This window comes from Anas platyrhynchos, chromosome 1, assembly GCF_047663525.1.
Source record: "Anas platyrhynchos isolate ZD024472 breed Pekin duck chromosome 1, IASCAAS_PekinDuck_T2T, whole genome shotgun sequence".
NCBI lineage: Eukaryota > Metazoa > Chordata > Aves > Anseriformes > Anatidae > Anas > Anas platyrhynchos.
In genome coordinates this window covers 185,627,243-185,646,679 of record NC_092587.1, presented here as the reverse complement: position 1 = coordinate 185,646,679, position 19,437 = coordinate 185,627,243, and the positions used below count along the sequence as shown (strand labels likewise).

Below are 19,437 nucleotides of genomic sequence, written 5' to 3'. Positions count from 1 at the left end.
CTAACATATGTTCCTTGACAACATGGAGCAAAATGAAGTGACAGGTAATGAAGAGAGCAAGGTAACACCGTTTTGTTTTCTTCTTCTGGGGCAAATTCCCAATCCTTTCTCCAAAGCATGTTTCAGAGCTTCAGAATAAATAAACAAGTTGCATCAAAGATGTGCAGAAAAATATTTTTCTCAAAATTTTCCAACTTATTTTACCACGTGCTGTGGAATAAACACCTTGAATATGTGGCCCAGACCTCAGGGTTATAGGGCAGTGGACTGACCAGAAACGGGACCAGAAGAAATGTGCCAAGCCATCTGTAGTATGGACATGGCTGCTGATGGCAGGACAGCACACTTTGTTTCGTATGTTTAGTTTATAGTACAACTGACTGCTGTGGTATTTCACCTCTGAGATACGACTTTGAATATTTCCATACATTCCATAGGATCACACGGCTGTAGGTGGCTGGGGTAGGACTGGGTGGGAGGATCAGGTACTTCGGTGCAGGTATCTCCCCCTGAGCTCAATTTCCCACAGATATTGTGGGTGGAGATGTCCTCAGAATGGTCCATGAAGCCTAAAGGGCAGCTCTTCTTCCTAAACTCAACACATACATTTGGCCCTATGGGATCGATTATGATTTTGTCTCAGCCTAAATTACAAAGCAGATACATTCTGCACTGAAATACATCACTGGTGCTCCTGTTCAGGTGCACTGTTCATTGGTGCATTGCTCCTTGTCTCCATTTTTGTTATGGTGAAGATCTCCCCATTTTCAGACTGGACCTGGACCCCAGTGATACACACATTTACAGAATCAAGGAAGTTAGGGATTACAAAAGAAGCCAATATTCTAGGGATACTCTAGGTCATCTATCTAGCCCATTACACAGGACAAATTTAATCAAATTACATAAATTGAATCACATAATTGAATAAAGGATGAGTCCTTTTAAAAGACATTCTGACTTCGTGGAGGGCAAAAGGGACTGAAAGTTGCCCTAGAGGCTTTCAGTCTTTAGTCTTCCCTCCGAGACTGCTGCTGAACTCTGGATCAGATAAAACAAACCAACATACAGCTTTCACTGATCCACACGTTTAATCAAATCTAAGGATGGTATACAGCCTATGTGTTGGATTGTGCAAAGTATGTGAATTTTTTCATTTGTATCAAAATTAACAACAACAACAAATGTTAATATGGAAATGAATCAGCTCGAGATTTTCATAGTGCTCAGCATACGACTTCAGTATTGCATTAACTAATTTATTGTGTAGTTTTTATATAGGGTTGGTCTATATTAATAATTTAGGAGCCATATTATTAATTTAGTTATTGATAATGCAACACCTGATACATGCTCACATATGGAAAGCCAGACAAGTGCAAGAGGTATCCAGCCTTGTTAATATAACTGCTGTGTAATGTAGTGAACCCAATTAATCGCAGGTGAAGTGTGACTATAACAGACCATATACATGTAAGTGGTTGAGTTTTGGGGTGAGTTCCTGGGAAATGAGGTTACCCTGCAGGCATGAGCAGGAGGTGTACAGCTCCCTCATCAGCCTCAGCAGGAGCCCAGATAACTCAGCCCTTCCTCCTGCTCCCCCTTTCCAGTCCCCGTCTGTTGGAGGTTGTATGTTTGTGGTTGTGTTCCACCATAAACCCATTACTGATCCACCTTTGTGTTCACAAAGGCCTATTTCTTTGATTTTACCTTACTCCTTTCCAACACCTTCCCCTGCCCCTGTCTCAGCCAGACCCAGCTCCTGCCCCGGTTGTGTCACTGCCTCTCCCAAGCCTCTCTTCAGCCAGGAACACCGCCTCAAAGCACTGGCGAAAACACAGACCCTAGCTCTCTAAATTGTGTACCACCTAGATTTGGTACCTGTCTCTTTCCAAAGTCCAGGAGCCAGGTGTATATCCCAAATGTCCCACCACACCTGTGTGTCTGAGACACACAGAGACACCTCGAAACACCTCAGAGGCCTCCTCTCTGCTGTTCCTTATCGTTCTTCATCCTCAGCCCCACAGAGCAAAGGCACGAGCTGTGTTTACCCTCCAAAAAGCTGTGCTTACCCTCCCAGCAGAGGCACCAGGGAAAGCACTCTTGTTTGGGTTCGCTTGCCAGCCAGACCTTCCCAGTGCCTTATCGCAGCCAGCTGATATTTCCTCCCCGGTCTCCGCGAGTTTTGTCCATCAAAGCAGCAGACAGTGCTGTTTTATGATGTGCTGTAAAACTACCCTGCGTGTGCTCAGCGTGGCTGCCTCATTTATCACTGCTCAGCCTTCGCGCCGGGACATCATCCATCACTGCCTCCTTAGAGCCCGGAGTCAGAGCCCGGTCCGTGCTGCTGCCTCAGCCCAGAGTCGTGTGAACGCTCCCCAGCAGGTCCCTTTGTCCTCAGGCTGTGTTTTTTTTCTTCCCTTTTTTTCTTATTTTTTTCCAGGAAATGGGGCTTCTTCTTACATTTTGTTCCCAACCAAGAGTCCAGAATAGAAAACCAAACTTCAAAATTCAATTGACTGTGCCTAATGGAGGGGATTTTAATTTGTAGCCTCTGACCCTTATCTATTATTGACAGAAATAAAGACCCTTTTTTGTTTCATATTTGCAGCTAATGGTAAAAGAAAAATTTAGAGGTTTTAATTTTTTGATCCTAATAGTGACCTCCATGTCCATTGTGAAACCATGAATAATCACTGCTTGAGAAAGGCATTTCTGTGAGCAATCTAGAAAGTGGACAAAGGAACTTTTGAAACAGTTTCATATGCAGGACAAAAAAGCTCAGGAATACATTTGTGTCTGATTTTCTTCCTGTGCTATAGAAAGACGAGTGTCCTTTTTATTAATTGCATTAATTAATTGCATTTCACTTATGAGTTTGTCTCTCACAAGCCTGTTCGTTCTACACAAATGATGCAACTAGCAAGCAAAACCTATAAAATGATTTAAAATGTCAGCCAATGTAAAAGCTGTAAATTCAGAGCCTTCTCCTACAGCTGGTATCATCACTGAGGGAAAACCCCATTGATTTTACCAAGTCTCTATATTAAAGAAGATATATTGTACCAAACTAAACATGAAAACAGGTCTTGGGCTGTTTCTGTGTTTTGATACCCTTGCTCTTTAATGCTGTCCTACTTCTGGGGCACTGCTGTGAATGAAGAAGTGGTGAATGGGACTCATGCATCTTACAATTCTCTCTCTGGGATTTAGCTTCCTGTGGTTGAAGAAATGCTGTGCTGTGCCCAGCTTGCTGGGCAATTTTGCTCTAGGAGAAGCTGTGGCAGGTAGCAGTGACTGTGGAGTCTGCTCCAGGCTCTTTTTTAGGAGGCGAGCCTTCAGAAAAGTGGTCTTCCTGGAAATATCCCCAAGTATACAGGTAAAGGGTGACAGGCCATGCACCGGTTGTGGTTTCCTTTGTTCCAGGATGGATGTGTGAGTACCACAAGTTGCACTCATGAATGCTGGTGATTTCCCAGAATGAAACAGCTGACTGTAAGGCTCCAGATCATTGTTATTGCTTCAGTGATGTGATCAAAAAAAATAGACACTTACTAGGAGTAGAATAGACAGCACTCTGGTTTTAGATGTATTGTTTTCCATTTTATCTCAGCTTTCTGTCCACTTAATAACTTGGAAGCAAGGTCACAGGCTCAACATGGTGGTCTTGGATAGCCTGGCTAAGAAGAAGATATCTTTCTCCTTTCTTTTTTCATCTGTCCCAGTGGACAGATGCCCTTCACCTTCCAGGGCTGTGCCTACACCAGCAGAACCTCAGCACAGTGGGTGCATTTGTATGGCACAAAGCAGACAGTGCTGCAATTCCTTCTTCTACATTATTTTCACATGAGCTTATTTTTAAATGAGTTTTGGAGTGGTCCCCTGGATCAAGTGTCCATGATGTACATATGGTTTGATGATGCTGGAGGGGCCAGAGACTGGTTCTGGCCCTCATGTCCACAACAAAGTGTTGAAGGTGTGCTTGTAGAGGAAACCAAAATCAAGGGTCAATCAAGTAGGCTGGAGCTCACTTGATATGCATCTTGGGCAAATTATGCTGTATTCCAAAAGTAACCTCCTTTACACACACCAAAATCATTCTGCTGACAAAGTCAGAGTGGGATATATGCCCTGACATGAGCTCCTACGTTGCGTTTAGTCACATAAGATTCCCCTTGTCTGGAGTCCCCCCGACAGCTGCTGCTGTTGCTATTGGCACCTTCAGGACACGGAGATGTCTGGGCTGTGCTCCAGGGACTCCCGCACATCAGAATGGGACATGGAGCTTTGCAAAGACCTTAACTGTTTTGTGACTCTGTGAAACCATAAAGGAGAATGAGCTTTGGAGGCTTCTGACCCTTATTCTGATGCTGGTGTAGAAAGCAGCTCAAAACAAATCCACTGAAGACTGAACAGCAACAAAATACTGGAAAGCATTGCAAGGTGACAGTTATTGGAAACCCACTGGAAGCAACGGTTCTTCTGCCTCTGACCTCAAAGCACATTTGACCAGAAACCTGAAGGTAGCATGAATGTGGTAGTTTGTTTTTTTCCCTGGCAAGGACCCACAGCTCTGCTCTGGCTTGGAGGCTTGGAGGGGTGGACAAATGCCAGGAGCCATCCACTGTGGCTGTCTGCCAGGAGGATGCAGAGGGGAGCAATAAGAGAGCAGGTACGATACCTTTGTCAGAGAAAAAAAAAATATAATAATAATAAAAAAATACAAATACAAATAAAAAAGAGGTGGCATATGCATTTAGAACAACAACATTTTTATAAAATCTGTTGTATTTTTTCAAGATGTCTTTAACCATTATTTTAAATTCTACTGAAAGATGTGCTTTTCTCCCCTGAGCTGTTCTGGCAACATTTTTCCATGGGGAAGGGAATTTCTGTTGATTATTAACTCATTTTCACTATACAATTCTATGTAGGAAAGAAATAATATTTGTTGAGACTCTGGGGGATATGAGAATTTAAATATCTAGAATTCCTAGCTTAACAAGGATTAATTCTTCTTAACCAGGATTTTGTTTTCTTCTGGTCTTCTTGGATCCACCTCTCCAATCAGCACAAGAGAAGGCTGCTTACATGGCAAAAAAATGCTCTTTTGGTATATCATTTCATGGCAAGAAATGCTCTTCTGCAATGGCATTTCAGGAAGCACATCACTTCTCTCCTCCCCTGAGCCAAAGAAGACCAATGCTGTCTCCAGAGCCAGATCTAGAGCTAGATCTATATTTGATCTACATTTGATTACTGAGCTGCTTCTCGTTGCTGAACCTGACAGAAGAGCTGTTTTAGAGCTGCTTTTCTTTTTCTCTTGTGCTGCAAATCCTCCAGACTGACTCCACATACTGCTGAACCCTGCTCCCACCTGAGGATCTTCTATTGTGCCTGGTGCTGTACAAACACCCGGTCAGAAAGCAATTTCTGCCCTTTTGTGTCTCTCACCAGCTTTTCATAACTCCTGACCTGAGGGCAAAATGGAAACTGGCATCATCATGGTACCAAAAACCTGCTCCCATTTGCTTTTTTTTCTTTTTATTATTATTATTTTTATTTTTTAATATATATATATATTTCTCTGTGTGCATGTCTTGGATAAGCAAAGACTGGGGGTTAAGCTTCAAGTAAAGTCTGGGAAACAGGTCTCACTTCTAATTTGGGCAAAGTTAAGTGTACATGTTTCTCAGTGTCTAGTCACAAATAGTATATACGCAACTTTGCCTTCCTTTACATTGATATTTACTTTACTTCCTTCGTATCTACAGCTATAGCAAACCTGGTGAGTGAGCTCTGTCCGTGCAGGAGGGAGATGCAGACCCAGCCTCCCAAGTGGCCAAGCCAGCCATGGAACAACTAGAAAAGCAGCTCAAACCTATACTTCCCACTCTACCTTTTCCTGAGGAGGGTCTCTTCCATGTCTTTTACCACCAGGTGGGACACAAAGCCACTTGCCCAAGTGACACCAACACGGCGACAGCCTACAGTGTGCTCTTGCTGCTGGTTTGAACCATGCTGTGCTCTGTGCTGCCCTGGACCAGATTTCCCTGGCATTGCAGTGCTCAGTTTGTTAGCCTTTTCCTAAATGTTAGTCAAGGAATGAGCAGCTGAGATGTTGTTAAAGGAAGGGAGATGCCTCACTTGAGCACCCCATGCTATTCCCCAGGGTACTCAGCACACATTGGAGATTTTTTTCAGCAGACATGGGTATCAATCTAAAATGTATATATATATATATATACATACATGCACACATATATATATAATTTAATTTAATTTAATTTAATTTAAGATAAAATAAAATAAAATAAAATAAAATAAAATAAAATAAAATAAAATAAAATAAAATAAAATAAAATAAAATAAAACAAAACAAAACAAAACAAAAATAAAATAGAGAATATTCATAGCAATATATAAAGAGTCACGAGTGCTACATGATAAGCAGGGACAGAGGTGGGTCAGGACCTGGCAAAGGAAGGCAGGGAGGGAATCACACAAAAAACAGCTGTAGGTTCATGAAGAGTATGGTGGCAAGGCCAAGGCTTGCAAGCTGTGTATGTGGAGATGACCTGAAGAAGAAAAATGGATAGTTTGTGCAATTGTTGAGTTTTTGCAGTTGGAGATGAAGATTGTTTCTAAGTATTTTTCTGTCTTTGTCCACAGCTGGTTTCCAGGCACCTTCAGAGACTTCTGAAATTTCTCTCCTCATCTTACTTGATCACAGCAGTCATCTCACCTCAGTCTTGCCTTTATGGTGAGATTAATTTATCCTTCCAACTCATGTGCCTGTGATCAAGACAGTGGAGTCTCCTAATCAGTGGCAGACAAAATGCTGTCCTTTTATGGCAAATTCTTTTTTTTTCTTCTTCTCTTTTGCTTTTTCCCCATCTAACCTTGTGTCTGGACAATGTGAAAACTTTGGAGAAGATGCTATCAATCCTGTTTGTTCTCCCTTCTAGTTTGATCTTTTGGTGGGGATAATTCATTCATCCAGGCTCAGACCTCCTTTCTCACACTTTGCATGACAAGGTATTAGAAGGACCTCTCCATTTACCAAGATAGTGATCTGTCTGAAGAGAAGAAAGCAAAGACTGAATGTGAAGATGGTGATGGAGAAAATGAATCTGAAGAACAAGACAAGAAGTAAGGAAAGCATGCAGATTAAAACTGAGGCAGGAAAACTGGAGGGAAAGTCAGAAAATAGAGTAAAGGGGGTGGCTGACTAAAATCTCATGGACCACTTCATCCTCCTGAGGATGCATGTTTTTCACAGACATGTTTCTGATTAATTTCCATACTCTGGGACAGGCATGAAGTTGAACGGTTCTGGCCTCATCTATGCAAATCCCCCAAGGCATGAAAAAAGCAATCGTTCACATGTAGAAGTCACCAGGGGGAGAAGCCATGGAGTAGAGGGGCCCCAAGCAGCCTGCTCCCTGCTACTTCACTGCGGCAACCCCACGGCTTTTGGGGAGGTCATGCTCCAGAGGGAAAAGGCAACAGCTGGGACAGGAGAGTACAGAGAGATGGCAAAGTGTTTATGTACCCACAGGAACACCACATGAAGAAAAAGGTAACAAGGTTTGACTAATATCATTCTATTCCTCAAAGGAAATAATTAATATTTTGAATGGCTGGACAGTAAGCATTTACACAGCTAGGAATGTATCTGTCTCACATACGGAAGGAAATCTAGTATATCTCATGCTCTGCACAACAGCAGAGAGCATTGGCTGCTGTACGTCAAATATTAAAAAAAGAACTAGACATTAAACAAAACATTAAAAAAGGAATTCTTTGTCATGCTACATGTTTTGCAAATTCATCATTTTATAGGTAAGCATTTCACACAAACTGCAAGGCTGGGAGTCCAAGGCTCTGCCAAGCTCTGTGAGATTCCAGAAATCTGAGGTATCCAACTTGTCTTTTGGGATATGTCTTCCCATTGAACTTCACCAACAGTAGGATAGGGCACATAATTTGGGATAACCTCTTCCATGTGTGTGCCATCAGAGCACACAACTTTTGTATATCTTCCCAAAACACAAGAAAACCCCGCCTGGGATCCTGTGATGGATAGTTTCTCTGAAGCATGATAGAGGGTACCACCTTTAGCCCATAATGGGAGGGATTGGGGCATCAAACTAAAGGCAAGAAGTGAACTCCTTCAGACTTTGAGCCTCCTTGCTCATGCATAACTCAGCATAACTCATCCCATCCCAGCTGTGATGACACGAGGCACCCAGGGCCACAGGACAGGAGATTTTTGTCACCACTCTCAAAACGTGGAAGACAAAGATCTAATGGCAAAGGGGACTGAAGCACAGGTCAGAGTTGTGAGATTCACATTTTGAGGAGGAGAATTCACAGGTCTGTTGCTGGCCCGGGACAGACTATAACAAATAGATATCCAAACCCCTATGTGGTTGCACCAAAGAAATACAGATGCCAGGTCTGTGAGGCAGTACAGCTCCCGAGCCACGGCAACTGGACTTCTTGCCATGTCAGAATCCCAGCCTTATCTCACAGGTTTTCCTCTGTGCATGGATTTTCTTAACAACCCCAGAGAAGCCAACAGAGATCTCACATTAGTAGAATTAAGACTTTACAGTCAGACTCCAGGCACAGCAAGGCTAAATTTTTGGAACTCCCTGGAGCTTGGCCAAGGTGGCCCTGTGACACCAAGTCCAAGCACTGCCCTCTGGTGCACATTCATCTTGTACAGGATTAAGGTGAAAAACTGGTTTATCTAACTCGGTGATGGAAACCTAGAGTAATTCCCCCAGCACCAGTGCATTATACTAACAAAAAGAGGGAAGTGGAAGAATGAGATTTGTAGGCTTTCCTTGCATTCTGAATACAGAAAAAAAAAAAAGGCATTGTGATCATGTATGCTTGTGGTATACTGCCTTGGCTATTCATGTTGATGTTTTTAACTAATTTTTGTGTAGTATCTCTAAAAATGTTCTGTTGTGTATTGGAACATTTCCATGCAAAAAGAAGGAGGTCAACAAATGCCTCTGCTTGGCTTCCAGGCAATCATTTCTTCAAAATGTTGCCACAATACAGCAATGTATGGCTGCACACCCTTATCCTGTACCCTCGATTGATATATTTAATAGTACAACATACAGGTTCATGTTCAGATATGCACACACAAACACGGGTAAACTAATATCCCGAATAGTCTACAATATTCACAATTATTGTTAGTTCTTCAAAATGTAATAACGAGAAGAAAACGGTTTAGTTAGCACAGAGTGTTCCTCTTAGTCTGCTGACAGGACTGGCAAGTTAGAGTTAACACACCTTGGTGAGGTCTGCTTTACACAAGCTGAGTAAAGATAATCTCTTCACATTCACGTGTGATAAACGCTGGAGGAACTGTTCTTTGGCCAACATCAAAGGAAGGCGCAAGCTCTGCAGTCCTTGCCTGCAGCTCCTGGGCTCTGCCTTACCAGAGCAAGTAGACAAGTCAGCTTCCCTCTTTCTCACAGCCACTGCCACTTTCCACATGTGATGTACCAGCCACTGATCCAGCCCAAAACACCCTGCAGCATTTGCTGAACTCTGCCTTTGTCAATGCTGCACCTCTCAACGTGGCAATACCCCAGCACTGCAAAACCCTCTGGGAAATGTCTCCTGTGTACTGGGGAACTCTGCAAATTCCTGGTATTCTTCCAAGCAAAGGGTTTGGTCTTGTCTTTGTTCATTCCAGCTTCTTCATCTCTTTGGTATTACTTTTCAAATGGCTCAGGAAAATTCTGCTTTGTCCCATCAGCTCCCTGTACAACTGCACTTGGGAAAATTGAAGATTTCAATAGTGACAATGTTATACCTGTGGACAGATATTTATTTTCCTCTCTTCCATCACAGAAACAGGTAACCTGATGCCTTCTTCAGCAATAACCATGGTCATTGCAGAACCCTCCAAGCCTACCAGGAAGGGGGAGATGTGCCAGATGTGAAACCTCATACCACAATCCCAGGCATGCATGCTACAGATGAATACATTGGCCTTGTGCCTTTGGGATGGTTTGTTGGGTATCTTCCAAGTTAAGTGTGATAATAACCTGCAAAGAAGTTTATCAGTTTGAAAAAAAAAATAAAAAAAATGTTCAAATGCTTCATAGAAATAGCAGGAACAATGTAGCCTCCTGCTCTATGAGTTGTATATTTAACATGTTCCTACTTTTCCTGTTACTTTTCACCATTTCTGTCCAGCTGCTTCATTGACATCTCCTGCTGAGTTAAAGATGAATTAAAAGGAGGGGAAACAATACTGCAAACTGTCTTCTTGAAAGATGATTACAGGGTTCCCTTAGAGACCCACCTTGCCAGCAAGCACCAGGCCTGAAGAAAAGCTAACTGGTAGGTCTCTGCTCTAGGTATCTGCTTGTTGAAAGTGATCGAGGAAAAAAAATCATGTCCTGGAAACAAGAAACTGATTTGGTCCTTATGGCGTGTTTTTCACTGGCTCATGTTAATTATTGCCCTGATATCTTGTAGTGACAGCGAGATGAAACTATAGGAACTGTGATGGGAACATGGCAGGGCTGCATGGGCCATTGCTGTTAGGTTACCACATTTATACTGTGATGAATTCAGAAGGTAGCTGATGGAAGGCTTAGAACAACCTAATGTCAAAGAAAGCTGCATTTTACCTTTATTTTGGAGAAATTGGAATTAAACACAAAGGAATGACCACTGTTTCTGGACACCCTTGCATTACGGATCACAGGAGTAAACCAGGGAAGGATCACCCCACACTTGTCACTCAGTAGCTGTGATTTCTCACTGTCTCCCTGGCTGGTCCCAGCCTTCAGCACTCTGTCTCAGTGGTCCATCAGCAGAACAGAGCGATGCTGTGCACATGAACACGGCCCCTGCTGTGTCAGCGTGCAGGTGAGTCCTCGAGGAAGCCTTAATTCTGTATCCAGTACAGTTTAAGCCAGGGGTCCAAATACCCTGAGACCTGTACCTGTTTGTGCAGTTAGTCTTGTTACATGAAGCAGGGGTCTTCAGTGACAAATATACAGCAGCCACAAAAAAACAGTGATTTCTTTAGAAAAATACGTTTCTGGTTGCTCTATTAAACTCTGATTCATTCTGTGACACCCAGGTTAAAGGGGTGCACAGGTACCTTATGGGCTTGACCTGCTCCTTGGTGTGTTTGCCCAAGGCACACTGAGCAATCCACCAGCCGGTGCGTGGCGTTGGCTTTGCTTCATATTCTGGCATTTGCCGTTAAAGGCTCGGTTCCTGGGGAATACCGCAGTCACCCACGAGCCGTGAATCCTCAGCTAGCGAGGATGCCGTCTCCTTGGAAATACGGATTATATCCCTCATGCCGGCAGGGACAGCATCCTTGCCTGCCCCTGCCCCGAAGTGCTGCGCCTCCCCGCGCTGTGCGTGTCGCCTCCCACCCCTGCTGTTAATGCCAAGGACCCCAAATAACCAGGACCCGTTGCAAAAGGCACCGGCAGGTCCCTCAAAACCCCTTTTTCCAGCCCAGGTCCGTAGCGCTGTCCCCAGGCAGAGCAGTGTGACACCTCCCGGGCAGCACCAGGGAGGGGGCACCCTTTTTCCTCCACCCCACGACCCCCCCTTCGTTCTGCTGCCCCTCTCCCCTGATCGATGCGCACCCTAATTCCTCCCCATCCCCTTGGGGATGCGACAGAGGCTGCAAGGGACCGGGGCTGGGGGGGGAGGGGGGACACATTTCCATTTCCCACCCACCGCTCCCGGAGGCAAGGACCTCGCACCGCTGATGCTCCCCGGGCTCCGGAGATTTGGGGTGGCGGAATAGGGATGGGGCAGGGCAGGGAGCAGCGGAGGGGGGGCACCGAGCAGCCCCTATGGGTGGGGGGCTCTCCCCTGCGCCCCCCGAGCCGCCCGCAGCCCGTACCCCCGGGGCGAAGCCTCCCTCCTGCTCCCGGTGCCGGATTCGTTTAGCGGGGATGGCTTCGAGGTGGCAAACATGGGAGGTGAATTTCCCCTAAAAAATAAAAAAAATAAAAAACAAGGGGAAAAAAAAAAGTGAAAAAATTAAAAATAGAGAGGGAAAAGCCAACACGAAGCGGGGCAGAAAAGACAGGGGAGGCTGGTTTAAAGCGCCAGGATTAAAGGTCTGTGCTAGTTTCAAGCGCTCATAAAACGGCCTGAAGGATGCTTATTTTGCTGCAGTCTGGGTTATTTCAGCCCGCAGTTGCACAACAAACCATTTAAACATTTCAGCACAAAACCGATTCCATTGTTGGGCTGCACATTAAAAAGTGTTATTCGCTTTGAAGTTTTTGTCTAATGGCTCTAAACTGAAAGAAAATGTTTTCCTATTACTTAATTCAATCATAGCGAAGAGGCTTGGTAAAAAGCCCACGGATTTTGCCCAAAGTGTGACAGAGTTCTCTTTGTGTTTGCTTATCCTCTGCTGTCACACACTTTAATTCGCCTCTCTTTATCTGGCATTCAAAACTTTCTTCAATGACATTCAATAAGGTCCAGCGGCTGGAAAAAAAAACTGGTTATTTTTTGGGATATTCTTTCCCAGTAGCTTTGGGCTTGGTGTGCATTCAGGAGCCGTTAACCCTTTGCCTCCCCGCGGCTCGGAGCGCTGGGGTTCAGCCCCTGGGCAGCGGGAATCCCTCGGGCTGGGGAGGAACCGGCCCCCCGGCGGCGCCTGGGGGAGAGCTGCCCCTTCCCGGGAGCAAGCTCCGGGGGAAAACCCTTTAAATCACGAGCTCCTTAAAAATACCCCCCCAAAAAAAATAAAAATAAAAAAATCCCAAACCATTAACGCTTGAAAGGGGGAGACAGTCGGAGAGCCTTACTAAATCACTGCAGGACTGAGTTGTTACCAGCATTCGTTTTTCACCGTTCCGGGCTTTTATTCGGGCACATCCGTACGTTTTCAGGCTCGGGCATCAAGAGCATCTCGGCAAAACTCGCATAGATTTCAGCGAGAGATGAGATTGCAAGCAAGGGCAGCCCCTGGACGAGCCAGGGACACGGGATGAGATTGTTTCCCAGTTTTTCTCTTCGTTGGAAGATGTGCGCTGGGGTTAGAGGCGGGCAGGTTCCCGCAAGGGACAAATCTCCCCGAATTTTGTTTGTCGGGCGGCGGGTGAATTTTTTTTCTTTTTTTTTCTTTTTTCCCCTTTTTCTTTTCCTATATATTAAAGGGGAAGAAGGGGAAGAAAACACACCCCGAGGAGTGCTCTCCTCCTCTCTGTTGCCATTCCTTCCTCACCTACCGGACCGGCGCGCTGCGGGGAGCCAAACGCCGAGCCCTGCGCGCTTTTGCGCCCTACCTCGGACAGTCGCTTTAGGGCCACGCCGCTACGTTTTGCGGTCCCCTGTGCTTAGAATCGGGGGAAAAACTTTTCTTTTCGTGCTGCCTCGCCTTGTAGGGCGGAAAGAAGCCCGGCGTTTCCCCTCCGCTGCCGGCGGCTCCCGGTGCCGGGGCTCGGAGGCGCTCCGGACGCATCCCGGGGAGATGCCGGGGGGCTGCGGGGAGGATCGGGAGGATGGACGGGGGGTGCTGGGTGGAGGGCTCCGTGCACCCCAAAACCCACGCTGCTTGTGGCCGTTCTCCGTGCCCGAGCACCCACGCAGGGAGCGGCGGCTGTCACCTCGAGGGGACCGGGGGTGAGGCTCCGGGTCCCGGTCCGGAGCTGGGAACAAAGCCGAGGGGTTGGGGATGGTGGAGGGCGGCGAAAAGGGGGGCGAAACGTCCCGGCGGAGAGAGGAGAGGGGGCAGACCTGGTGCCACAGGTGGGAAAGGCGCCGGGGGGCTGGCAGGGGAAGCGCGGCTGCAGCCGGCAAAAATAAACAAGGGGGAGCCGGGCCGAAAGCTGGGCTGAAAGCGAAGGAGAGCGATAAAGAGAAAGAAAAGAATATTAAATCGCGAGAGAATGAGAAAATAACCCCGCCAAAGGGAGAGGAGGGGAGAGGCCGCCTGCTACGGCGTGGGTGGGGTCGACAAGAATAGAGTACATTATGCAGTTCATTTAGTTAACAAGGGAAATAATGAGGGAGCGTGCGGCGTGAATGCCAAGAGAAGAGGCACAGAAAGCCTATTGAGCGCCCCGGCGCCGCCATCACATGGCGCGGGCGCTATTTAAGGCGGGCGGGCGCCGTTCAGCACCACTCGGGCTGGCCAGCGGCGCTGCGCGGCCGCTGCGCGGGACTTGCGCGGGCGCTGCGCGGGGGCTGCGCGGGGGCCATGCCGCGCTCCTTCCTGGTGGACTCGCTGGTGCTGCGGGAGGCGGGCGAGAAGAAGGGCGAGGGCAGCCCCCCGCCGCCCCTCTTCCCCTACGCCGTGCACCCTTCGCACCCCCTGCCCGGGCTGCCGGCCGGAGCCTGCCACGCTCGCAAAGCCGGGCTGCTCTGCGTCTGCCCGCTCTGTGTCACCGCCTCCCAGCTGCACCCGCCGCCGCCCGCCATCCCCCTCCTCAAAGCCTCCTTCCCCCCTTTCGGCTCCCAGTATTGCCACTCGCCCCTGGGCCGCCAGCAGCACTCCGTCTCCGCCGTCAGCGTCGGGCACCCCCCGGCGCTCTACCAGGGCGCCTACCCGCTGCCAGACCCCCGGCAGTTCCACTGCATCTCCGTGGGTAAGGGGGGCACGCGTGGGGAGAGGGGGGGCGGGTGGGGAAAGTGGGCACGGGGGGGGAAAGGGAGCATGGATGGGGAAAGGGGGTGTGCGTGGGAAAAGAGGGGCATGGGTGGGAAAAGGGGGCATGGGTGGAGAAAGGGGGTATGCATGGAAAAAGGGGGTGTGCGTGGGAAACGGGCACGCGTGGGAAAAGGGAGACACGCGTGGGATGAGGGGACACCCGTGGGAAAAGGGGGGCGCACCGCACGCCTGCATGCTGGGGGTGGATGCTGAAGGCACTCGGGGAGGGGGCTCCCGGCCCTGCGCCCCCCGTGGGCTCGAAGGGCGCTCCGGGGAAATGTTGGGGACCCCCCGTGGGCTCAAACCGGGTGGGTCCCGGCGGGTCCTGACCGTGCTCTCGGCTCGGCTCCGCAGACAGCACGTCCAGCCAGCTGCCCAGCAGCAAGAGGATGCGCACCGCCTTCACCAGCACGCAGCTCCTGGAGCTGGAGAGGGAGTTCGCCTCCAACATGTACCTCTCCCGGCTGCGGCGAATCGAGATCGCCACCTACCTGAACCTCTCCGAGAAGCAGGTGAAGATCTGGTTCCAGAACCGCCGGGTCAAGCACAAGAAAGAAGGCAAAAGCAGCTCCCACCGGGGAGGGGGGCCCGGCCACAGCTGCAAATGCTCGTCCCTTTCCACCACCAAGTGCTCGGAAGACGACGAGGACTTGCGCATGTCTCCGTCCTCCTCGGGGAAGGACGACAGAGGCCTCGCCGTCACCCCCTAGCCCCCCTGGGCACCCCCCCGGCTCCCCAGGGACTGTGCCGAGAGCAGGAGGGGGAGTCCTGCCCGCTCCAGCGCCGACGTGCCGCCGGAGGATTTTGTACCGTTTTCTACGAGCCGAGTCGTTGACGAAGGACTTCCTCGCCTTTCTAAGCCCCCCCGGCTCACGAGGGCCGTAAATAAACTGCTCCCTAGGACCCCCGGCGCCCCCCGGGAGCGCTGTCCCACTTGTGTCCCCGCAGCCCCCGCAGGCTCCTCGCAGCCCCCCGGGGACAGAGCCGGGAGCTCGGCGGGCGGGGAGAGCCGGGAGACGGTCGGGTTATTATCATAATGTTATTATTTCGTTTTGTTTCTTTGTTTGTTTGTTTTTTTATTATTATTTTTTTTCCTCCCAAATCGTTCTCGGTTTTGTTTTCGGCTCCGCCGCTGCCGGGCGCGCAGCAGTGGTTGTAGCGGTCCGTCCCCGTCCTCCCGGGAGATATTTATTTATTTATTTATGTGCAGAGAAACGGTGATGATGGCGATGATAATAATGACGGTGATGACAATAAAAGGCTCGCTGGTGGTTTATTTCCCTTCCCCTCGTGTAGAAACCGACCGCTCGCTGCGGGTACCCGCGGCACCGTCGCTCCCCATCCCCGACGGACACCTCTCCGCCCTAGCCCGGCACCGGGACAAGCACCGGGACCCTTCAGCAGCCTCCCCTGACAAGTCTGCGGCGGGGTCTCCTCCTTTCTCCGCGGAGAAGAGGTAGCCGGGGAGCGGGGGAGCCCCTGCCCGGTGCCCCGCAGGCTGGCGGGCGAACCCCGGGGCTCTCCCCGCTGCCTCCCCGCAAAGTCCCAGCTCTGGGTAGGGCTGTGCCGCACGCTTTTGCCTTCCCATCACGCTTCCCCATCCCATCCGCGGTCGATCTGGGATGTCCGGGCGGCAGAAGTAGCCCCGTCGGGGCCGGAGCAGCCTTTGCCGTTGTGGGAGAGGAGCGCACGCTTTTACGCACGGCTTCGTGCTCCGGCCCGGCGGAGAAACCCGTGGGGGAAGCATCCTGAAAGCCCCCCCGCTGCCCTCACACAGCCCCCGAGCCCTGCTGTCACCCCGCGGTGACAAACAGCCCCGCCAGGACCCCCGGACCTCGACGGGATGGCAGGACCGGACACCCCGGGGGTCCCCGCACGGCGCAGGAACGGGGGAGCCGCTGTGGTTGCGTGGAGAAAAGCTCTCGGTGCAGGGAAACCCGCGGGGAGGATCCACACAGCTCTGCGCACAGCCTGAGCTCGGCGTGGGGAGGTGTGGGGTTGGGGTCCCTGGGCACCCAGGCTGGAGAAAAGGGGCAGATTTACCCCAAGCAGAGCTCTGTCATCGGCAAAAATGGTTCTGCCCACATGGCCTCAAGTCCCGGCCATAAAATAGGTATTTCACACCCTGCCTTTGCTGCACCCACAGCTCACAGAGCACTGGGGGCTTCCCTGTGCACCCCAGGAGGTGTGGGACATGGGGGACCCTGCAGACAAGGCACAAATAGTGCCTCCTTCATCCTCTGCTGGCTCTGCACATCACCAGGCTGGCGTGGGATGGCTGGGCAAGCTACCGTTTAGGATGCTGCATCCAGCATCATCTGGGCTCCTTTTCCCATGGTTGTTTTTGCATTAATCAGTGGGTGAGGGATGAAATAGCCCTGGGGGGTACGGAGCAGAGAGAGCCCGACCTTGCTGCAGGAGTCAGCCAGCCTCACGCCATGCCTGGCCCCGCGATGCCCCCTCTTTGCCCTCCCCGGTGGCCCAGCTCCAGCTCGGGGACCCTGCGGCTAATTGGCTCAGCAGGGCCCTGCAGCCTTTCCAGCCCTTGCCCCCCTTCCTGGCCACATGTACCAGGCTTGTTTTGCGAAGTCGTTGCAAAACAGAGAGGCAAAAGTAGCCCAATGCGGGCTCACCGAGGGGCCTGGCATCCTCTTCAACGGGGGACTGGCATCGGAGTCACCAGGAGCCCTCGGAGCCGTGTGTGTGTGTGTGTGTGTGTGTGCGTGCTCCTTGTGCCTCCTCTGGCATGGGGCTGAGCCAGCTGGCTGGCAGTGGGGTGGGAGGAACACCAGCGCCGGGCGCTTTAGAGCTGCTATTAAACTGCTATTGTGGCAGCTGTGTTGAAACTCAACGTCCTGCTCTGCCAGCACATTCCCACCGTCTCTTTGGTCCTTCGCAGCGCAAGCCCTGATGGAAAAAAAGGAGAAAAAATATGACATGGTGGCACTGACCGCCTGGCTTGCTCCTCATTCACCATGAGACCTGGCCATGCGGGCACCTGTGGGACAAACACACGTGGTGCTGAGGCTGGAGCTCCCCATCTCTCAGCTAGGAGACTTTCTGGGTGCACTGCTGCAAGCTCACCAACGTTTCTGTGCTGCAGGCACGGCGTGCACAGGTTGCGAGGCAGAGTGCACTGACACATTGTCCCCGGTACGGACAGCGTGCGCATACACGTGCCCGTGTCCTTTACGGACTGAGTTTGTCAGCCAGACAATTTAGGGCTAAGCCTCAGCCCTAAAAGACACCTCATGTATGTAAAGCAGCAGAGAGAATTCCCCCGGATGGTATAATTTTGCCTGAGCAGCGGTGGAGCATCGCAATGGATGCCCCCAACACGACAGTATTAATATTCTCCGATGCACGCCGGCCTCTGCCGCAGCCCCTGTGTACCTTGCAAAGCCCACTGGGGCTCTCAGTGCACTCGACAGTCATTATGCCACATCCACATGCAGAGATAATCCCTCCTTAGTTGGGCATTTTTCTAATTTAGTGAGAAATCATTACGGCAAATGCTCGGAGTGTCATTTTCAAGGACTCCGGGGTTGGGCAAATTAAAGTCATTTTGCTGTGGGAAGAGCGTGGGCACCTCTGCTAAAGCGAATGTCATAACACACCAATTTGCAACTTTCTATCTCCAGCCATTTTGATGGTCGGTTTTTGAAAGTTACTTAAGCATTTTAGCATCTGAAAATGTCTAGCCTCTCCTGATTGCAACAGGAACCGCATTTGCAAATCCACAAAATGAGTTTGAATACCTTCCAGCAGTTACTTTTGCACTGTATTTTTATCTAGAAGTTGAATTATTTCTTCCTCAGCAAGCAGAAAGGAAATTCTCTGCATGCTTTGAGGCTTTCAGGACTGCGTTCCAGAGCACAAGTGGGTTATCCTGACAGGGGAAGGAGGATTGAGGGTGATGGTTTTGGGGTTTCCCCTTTCCACCTGTTGGCATTGCTGAGCATCGGTGTCCCACACCCCATCCCATTGCACATGCTGCCACCCTCCCTTCACCACTCCAGGCACAAAATGTGTAAGGAAGAAATGCTGAGAAAAAAAAAACAAAGGTCTGGAAAGAAGAACCTGTCCAACACTAGGTATCTAGGTATTTACACTTGTCATAACATTAATTTGCATTATTTGGCTTTTATGCTTCTGTGATTTTCATATTTATCCCTAGACCTCACTTCTTTACGTACAAGGGTTGCATCAGATCGATTTATAGTTGAAAGCATGTATTGGTATTTTAAGGGATATTGTTCTTAACTACAAAACCAATACTATGAACCCAGGGATTGTCATAATTCAGTTTACCTGCAGCAAACATCTTCACGCAGTGTTCACGCTGAGCTGGCCCCATGGACCAGGAACAGCAATCACAGTGAGCAGATTGTTTAAAACAGTTTCTTCCACTTTGTTTACCTGGATTTTATTTTACCAAGGGATTTACTGGGGTAACAAGGCATCGTTTTTCATCCTTAAGCCCCTGACACAGGCTGTGGAATTTGGTTCAGCAATGACAATATTTTCAAGTCCGTGGATGTTATTACTTTAAACTACAGGTGGGTGTTAACTGAAGACCCTAAGTAAAATGTTTCTGCACAATATTCCTAACGGTTTGGAGACACGCACAGCACCCGGAGCGATCTGTCAGTTATATTAATTTTGCAAGTGTTTTTGCTGCGAGCACAAAGTACTCATTTATCGGGATGCGATTATGCAGGATCAGGAGATCTCCTAGGATACTGACACTGATG

At 49.2% G+C, this 19,437-nt stretch overlaps 1 protein-coding gene across 1 annotated transcript; it reads left to right on the top strand.

Annotated features, from left to right (window-relative positions):
- Nucleotides 1-14,152: 14,152 nt before the first annotated feature.
- Nucleotides 14,153-15,973, top strand: GSX1 (GS homeobox 1). Its single transcript, XM_027464099.3, has 2 exons — nucleotides 14,153-14,621; nucleotides 15,038-15,973. Exons 1-2 carry the CDS (start codon nucleotides 14,234-14,236, stop codon nucleotides 15,391-15,393), a joined length of 744 nt encoding a protein of 247 aa, XP_027319900.1. The 5' UTR covers nucleotides 14,153-14,233; the 3' UTR covers nucleotides 15,394-15,973.
- The last annotated feature ends 3,464 nt before the right edge of the window (nucleotides 15,974-19,437 follow it).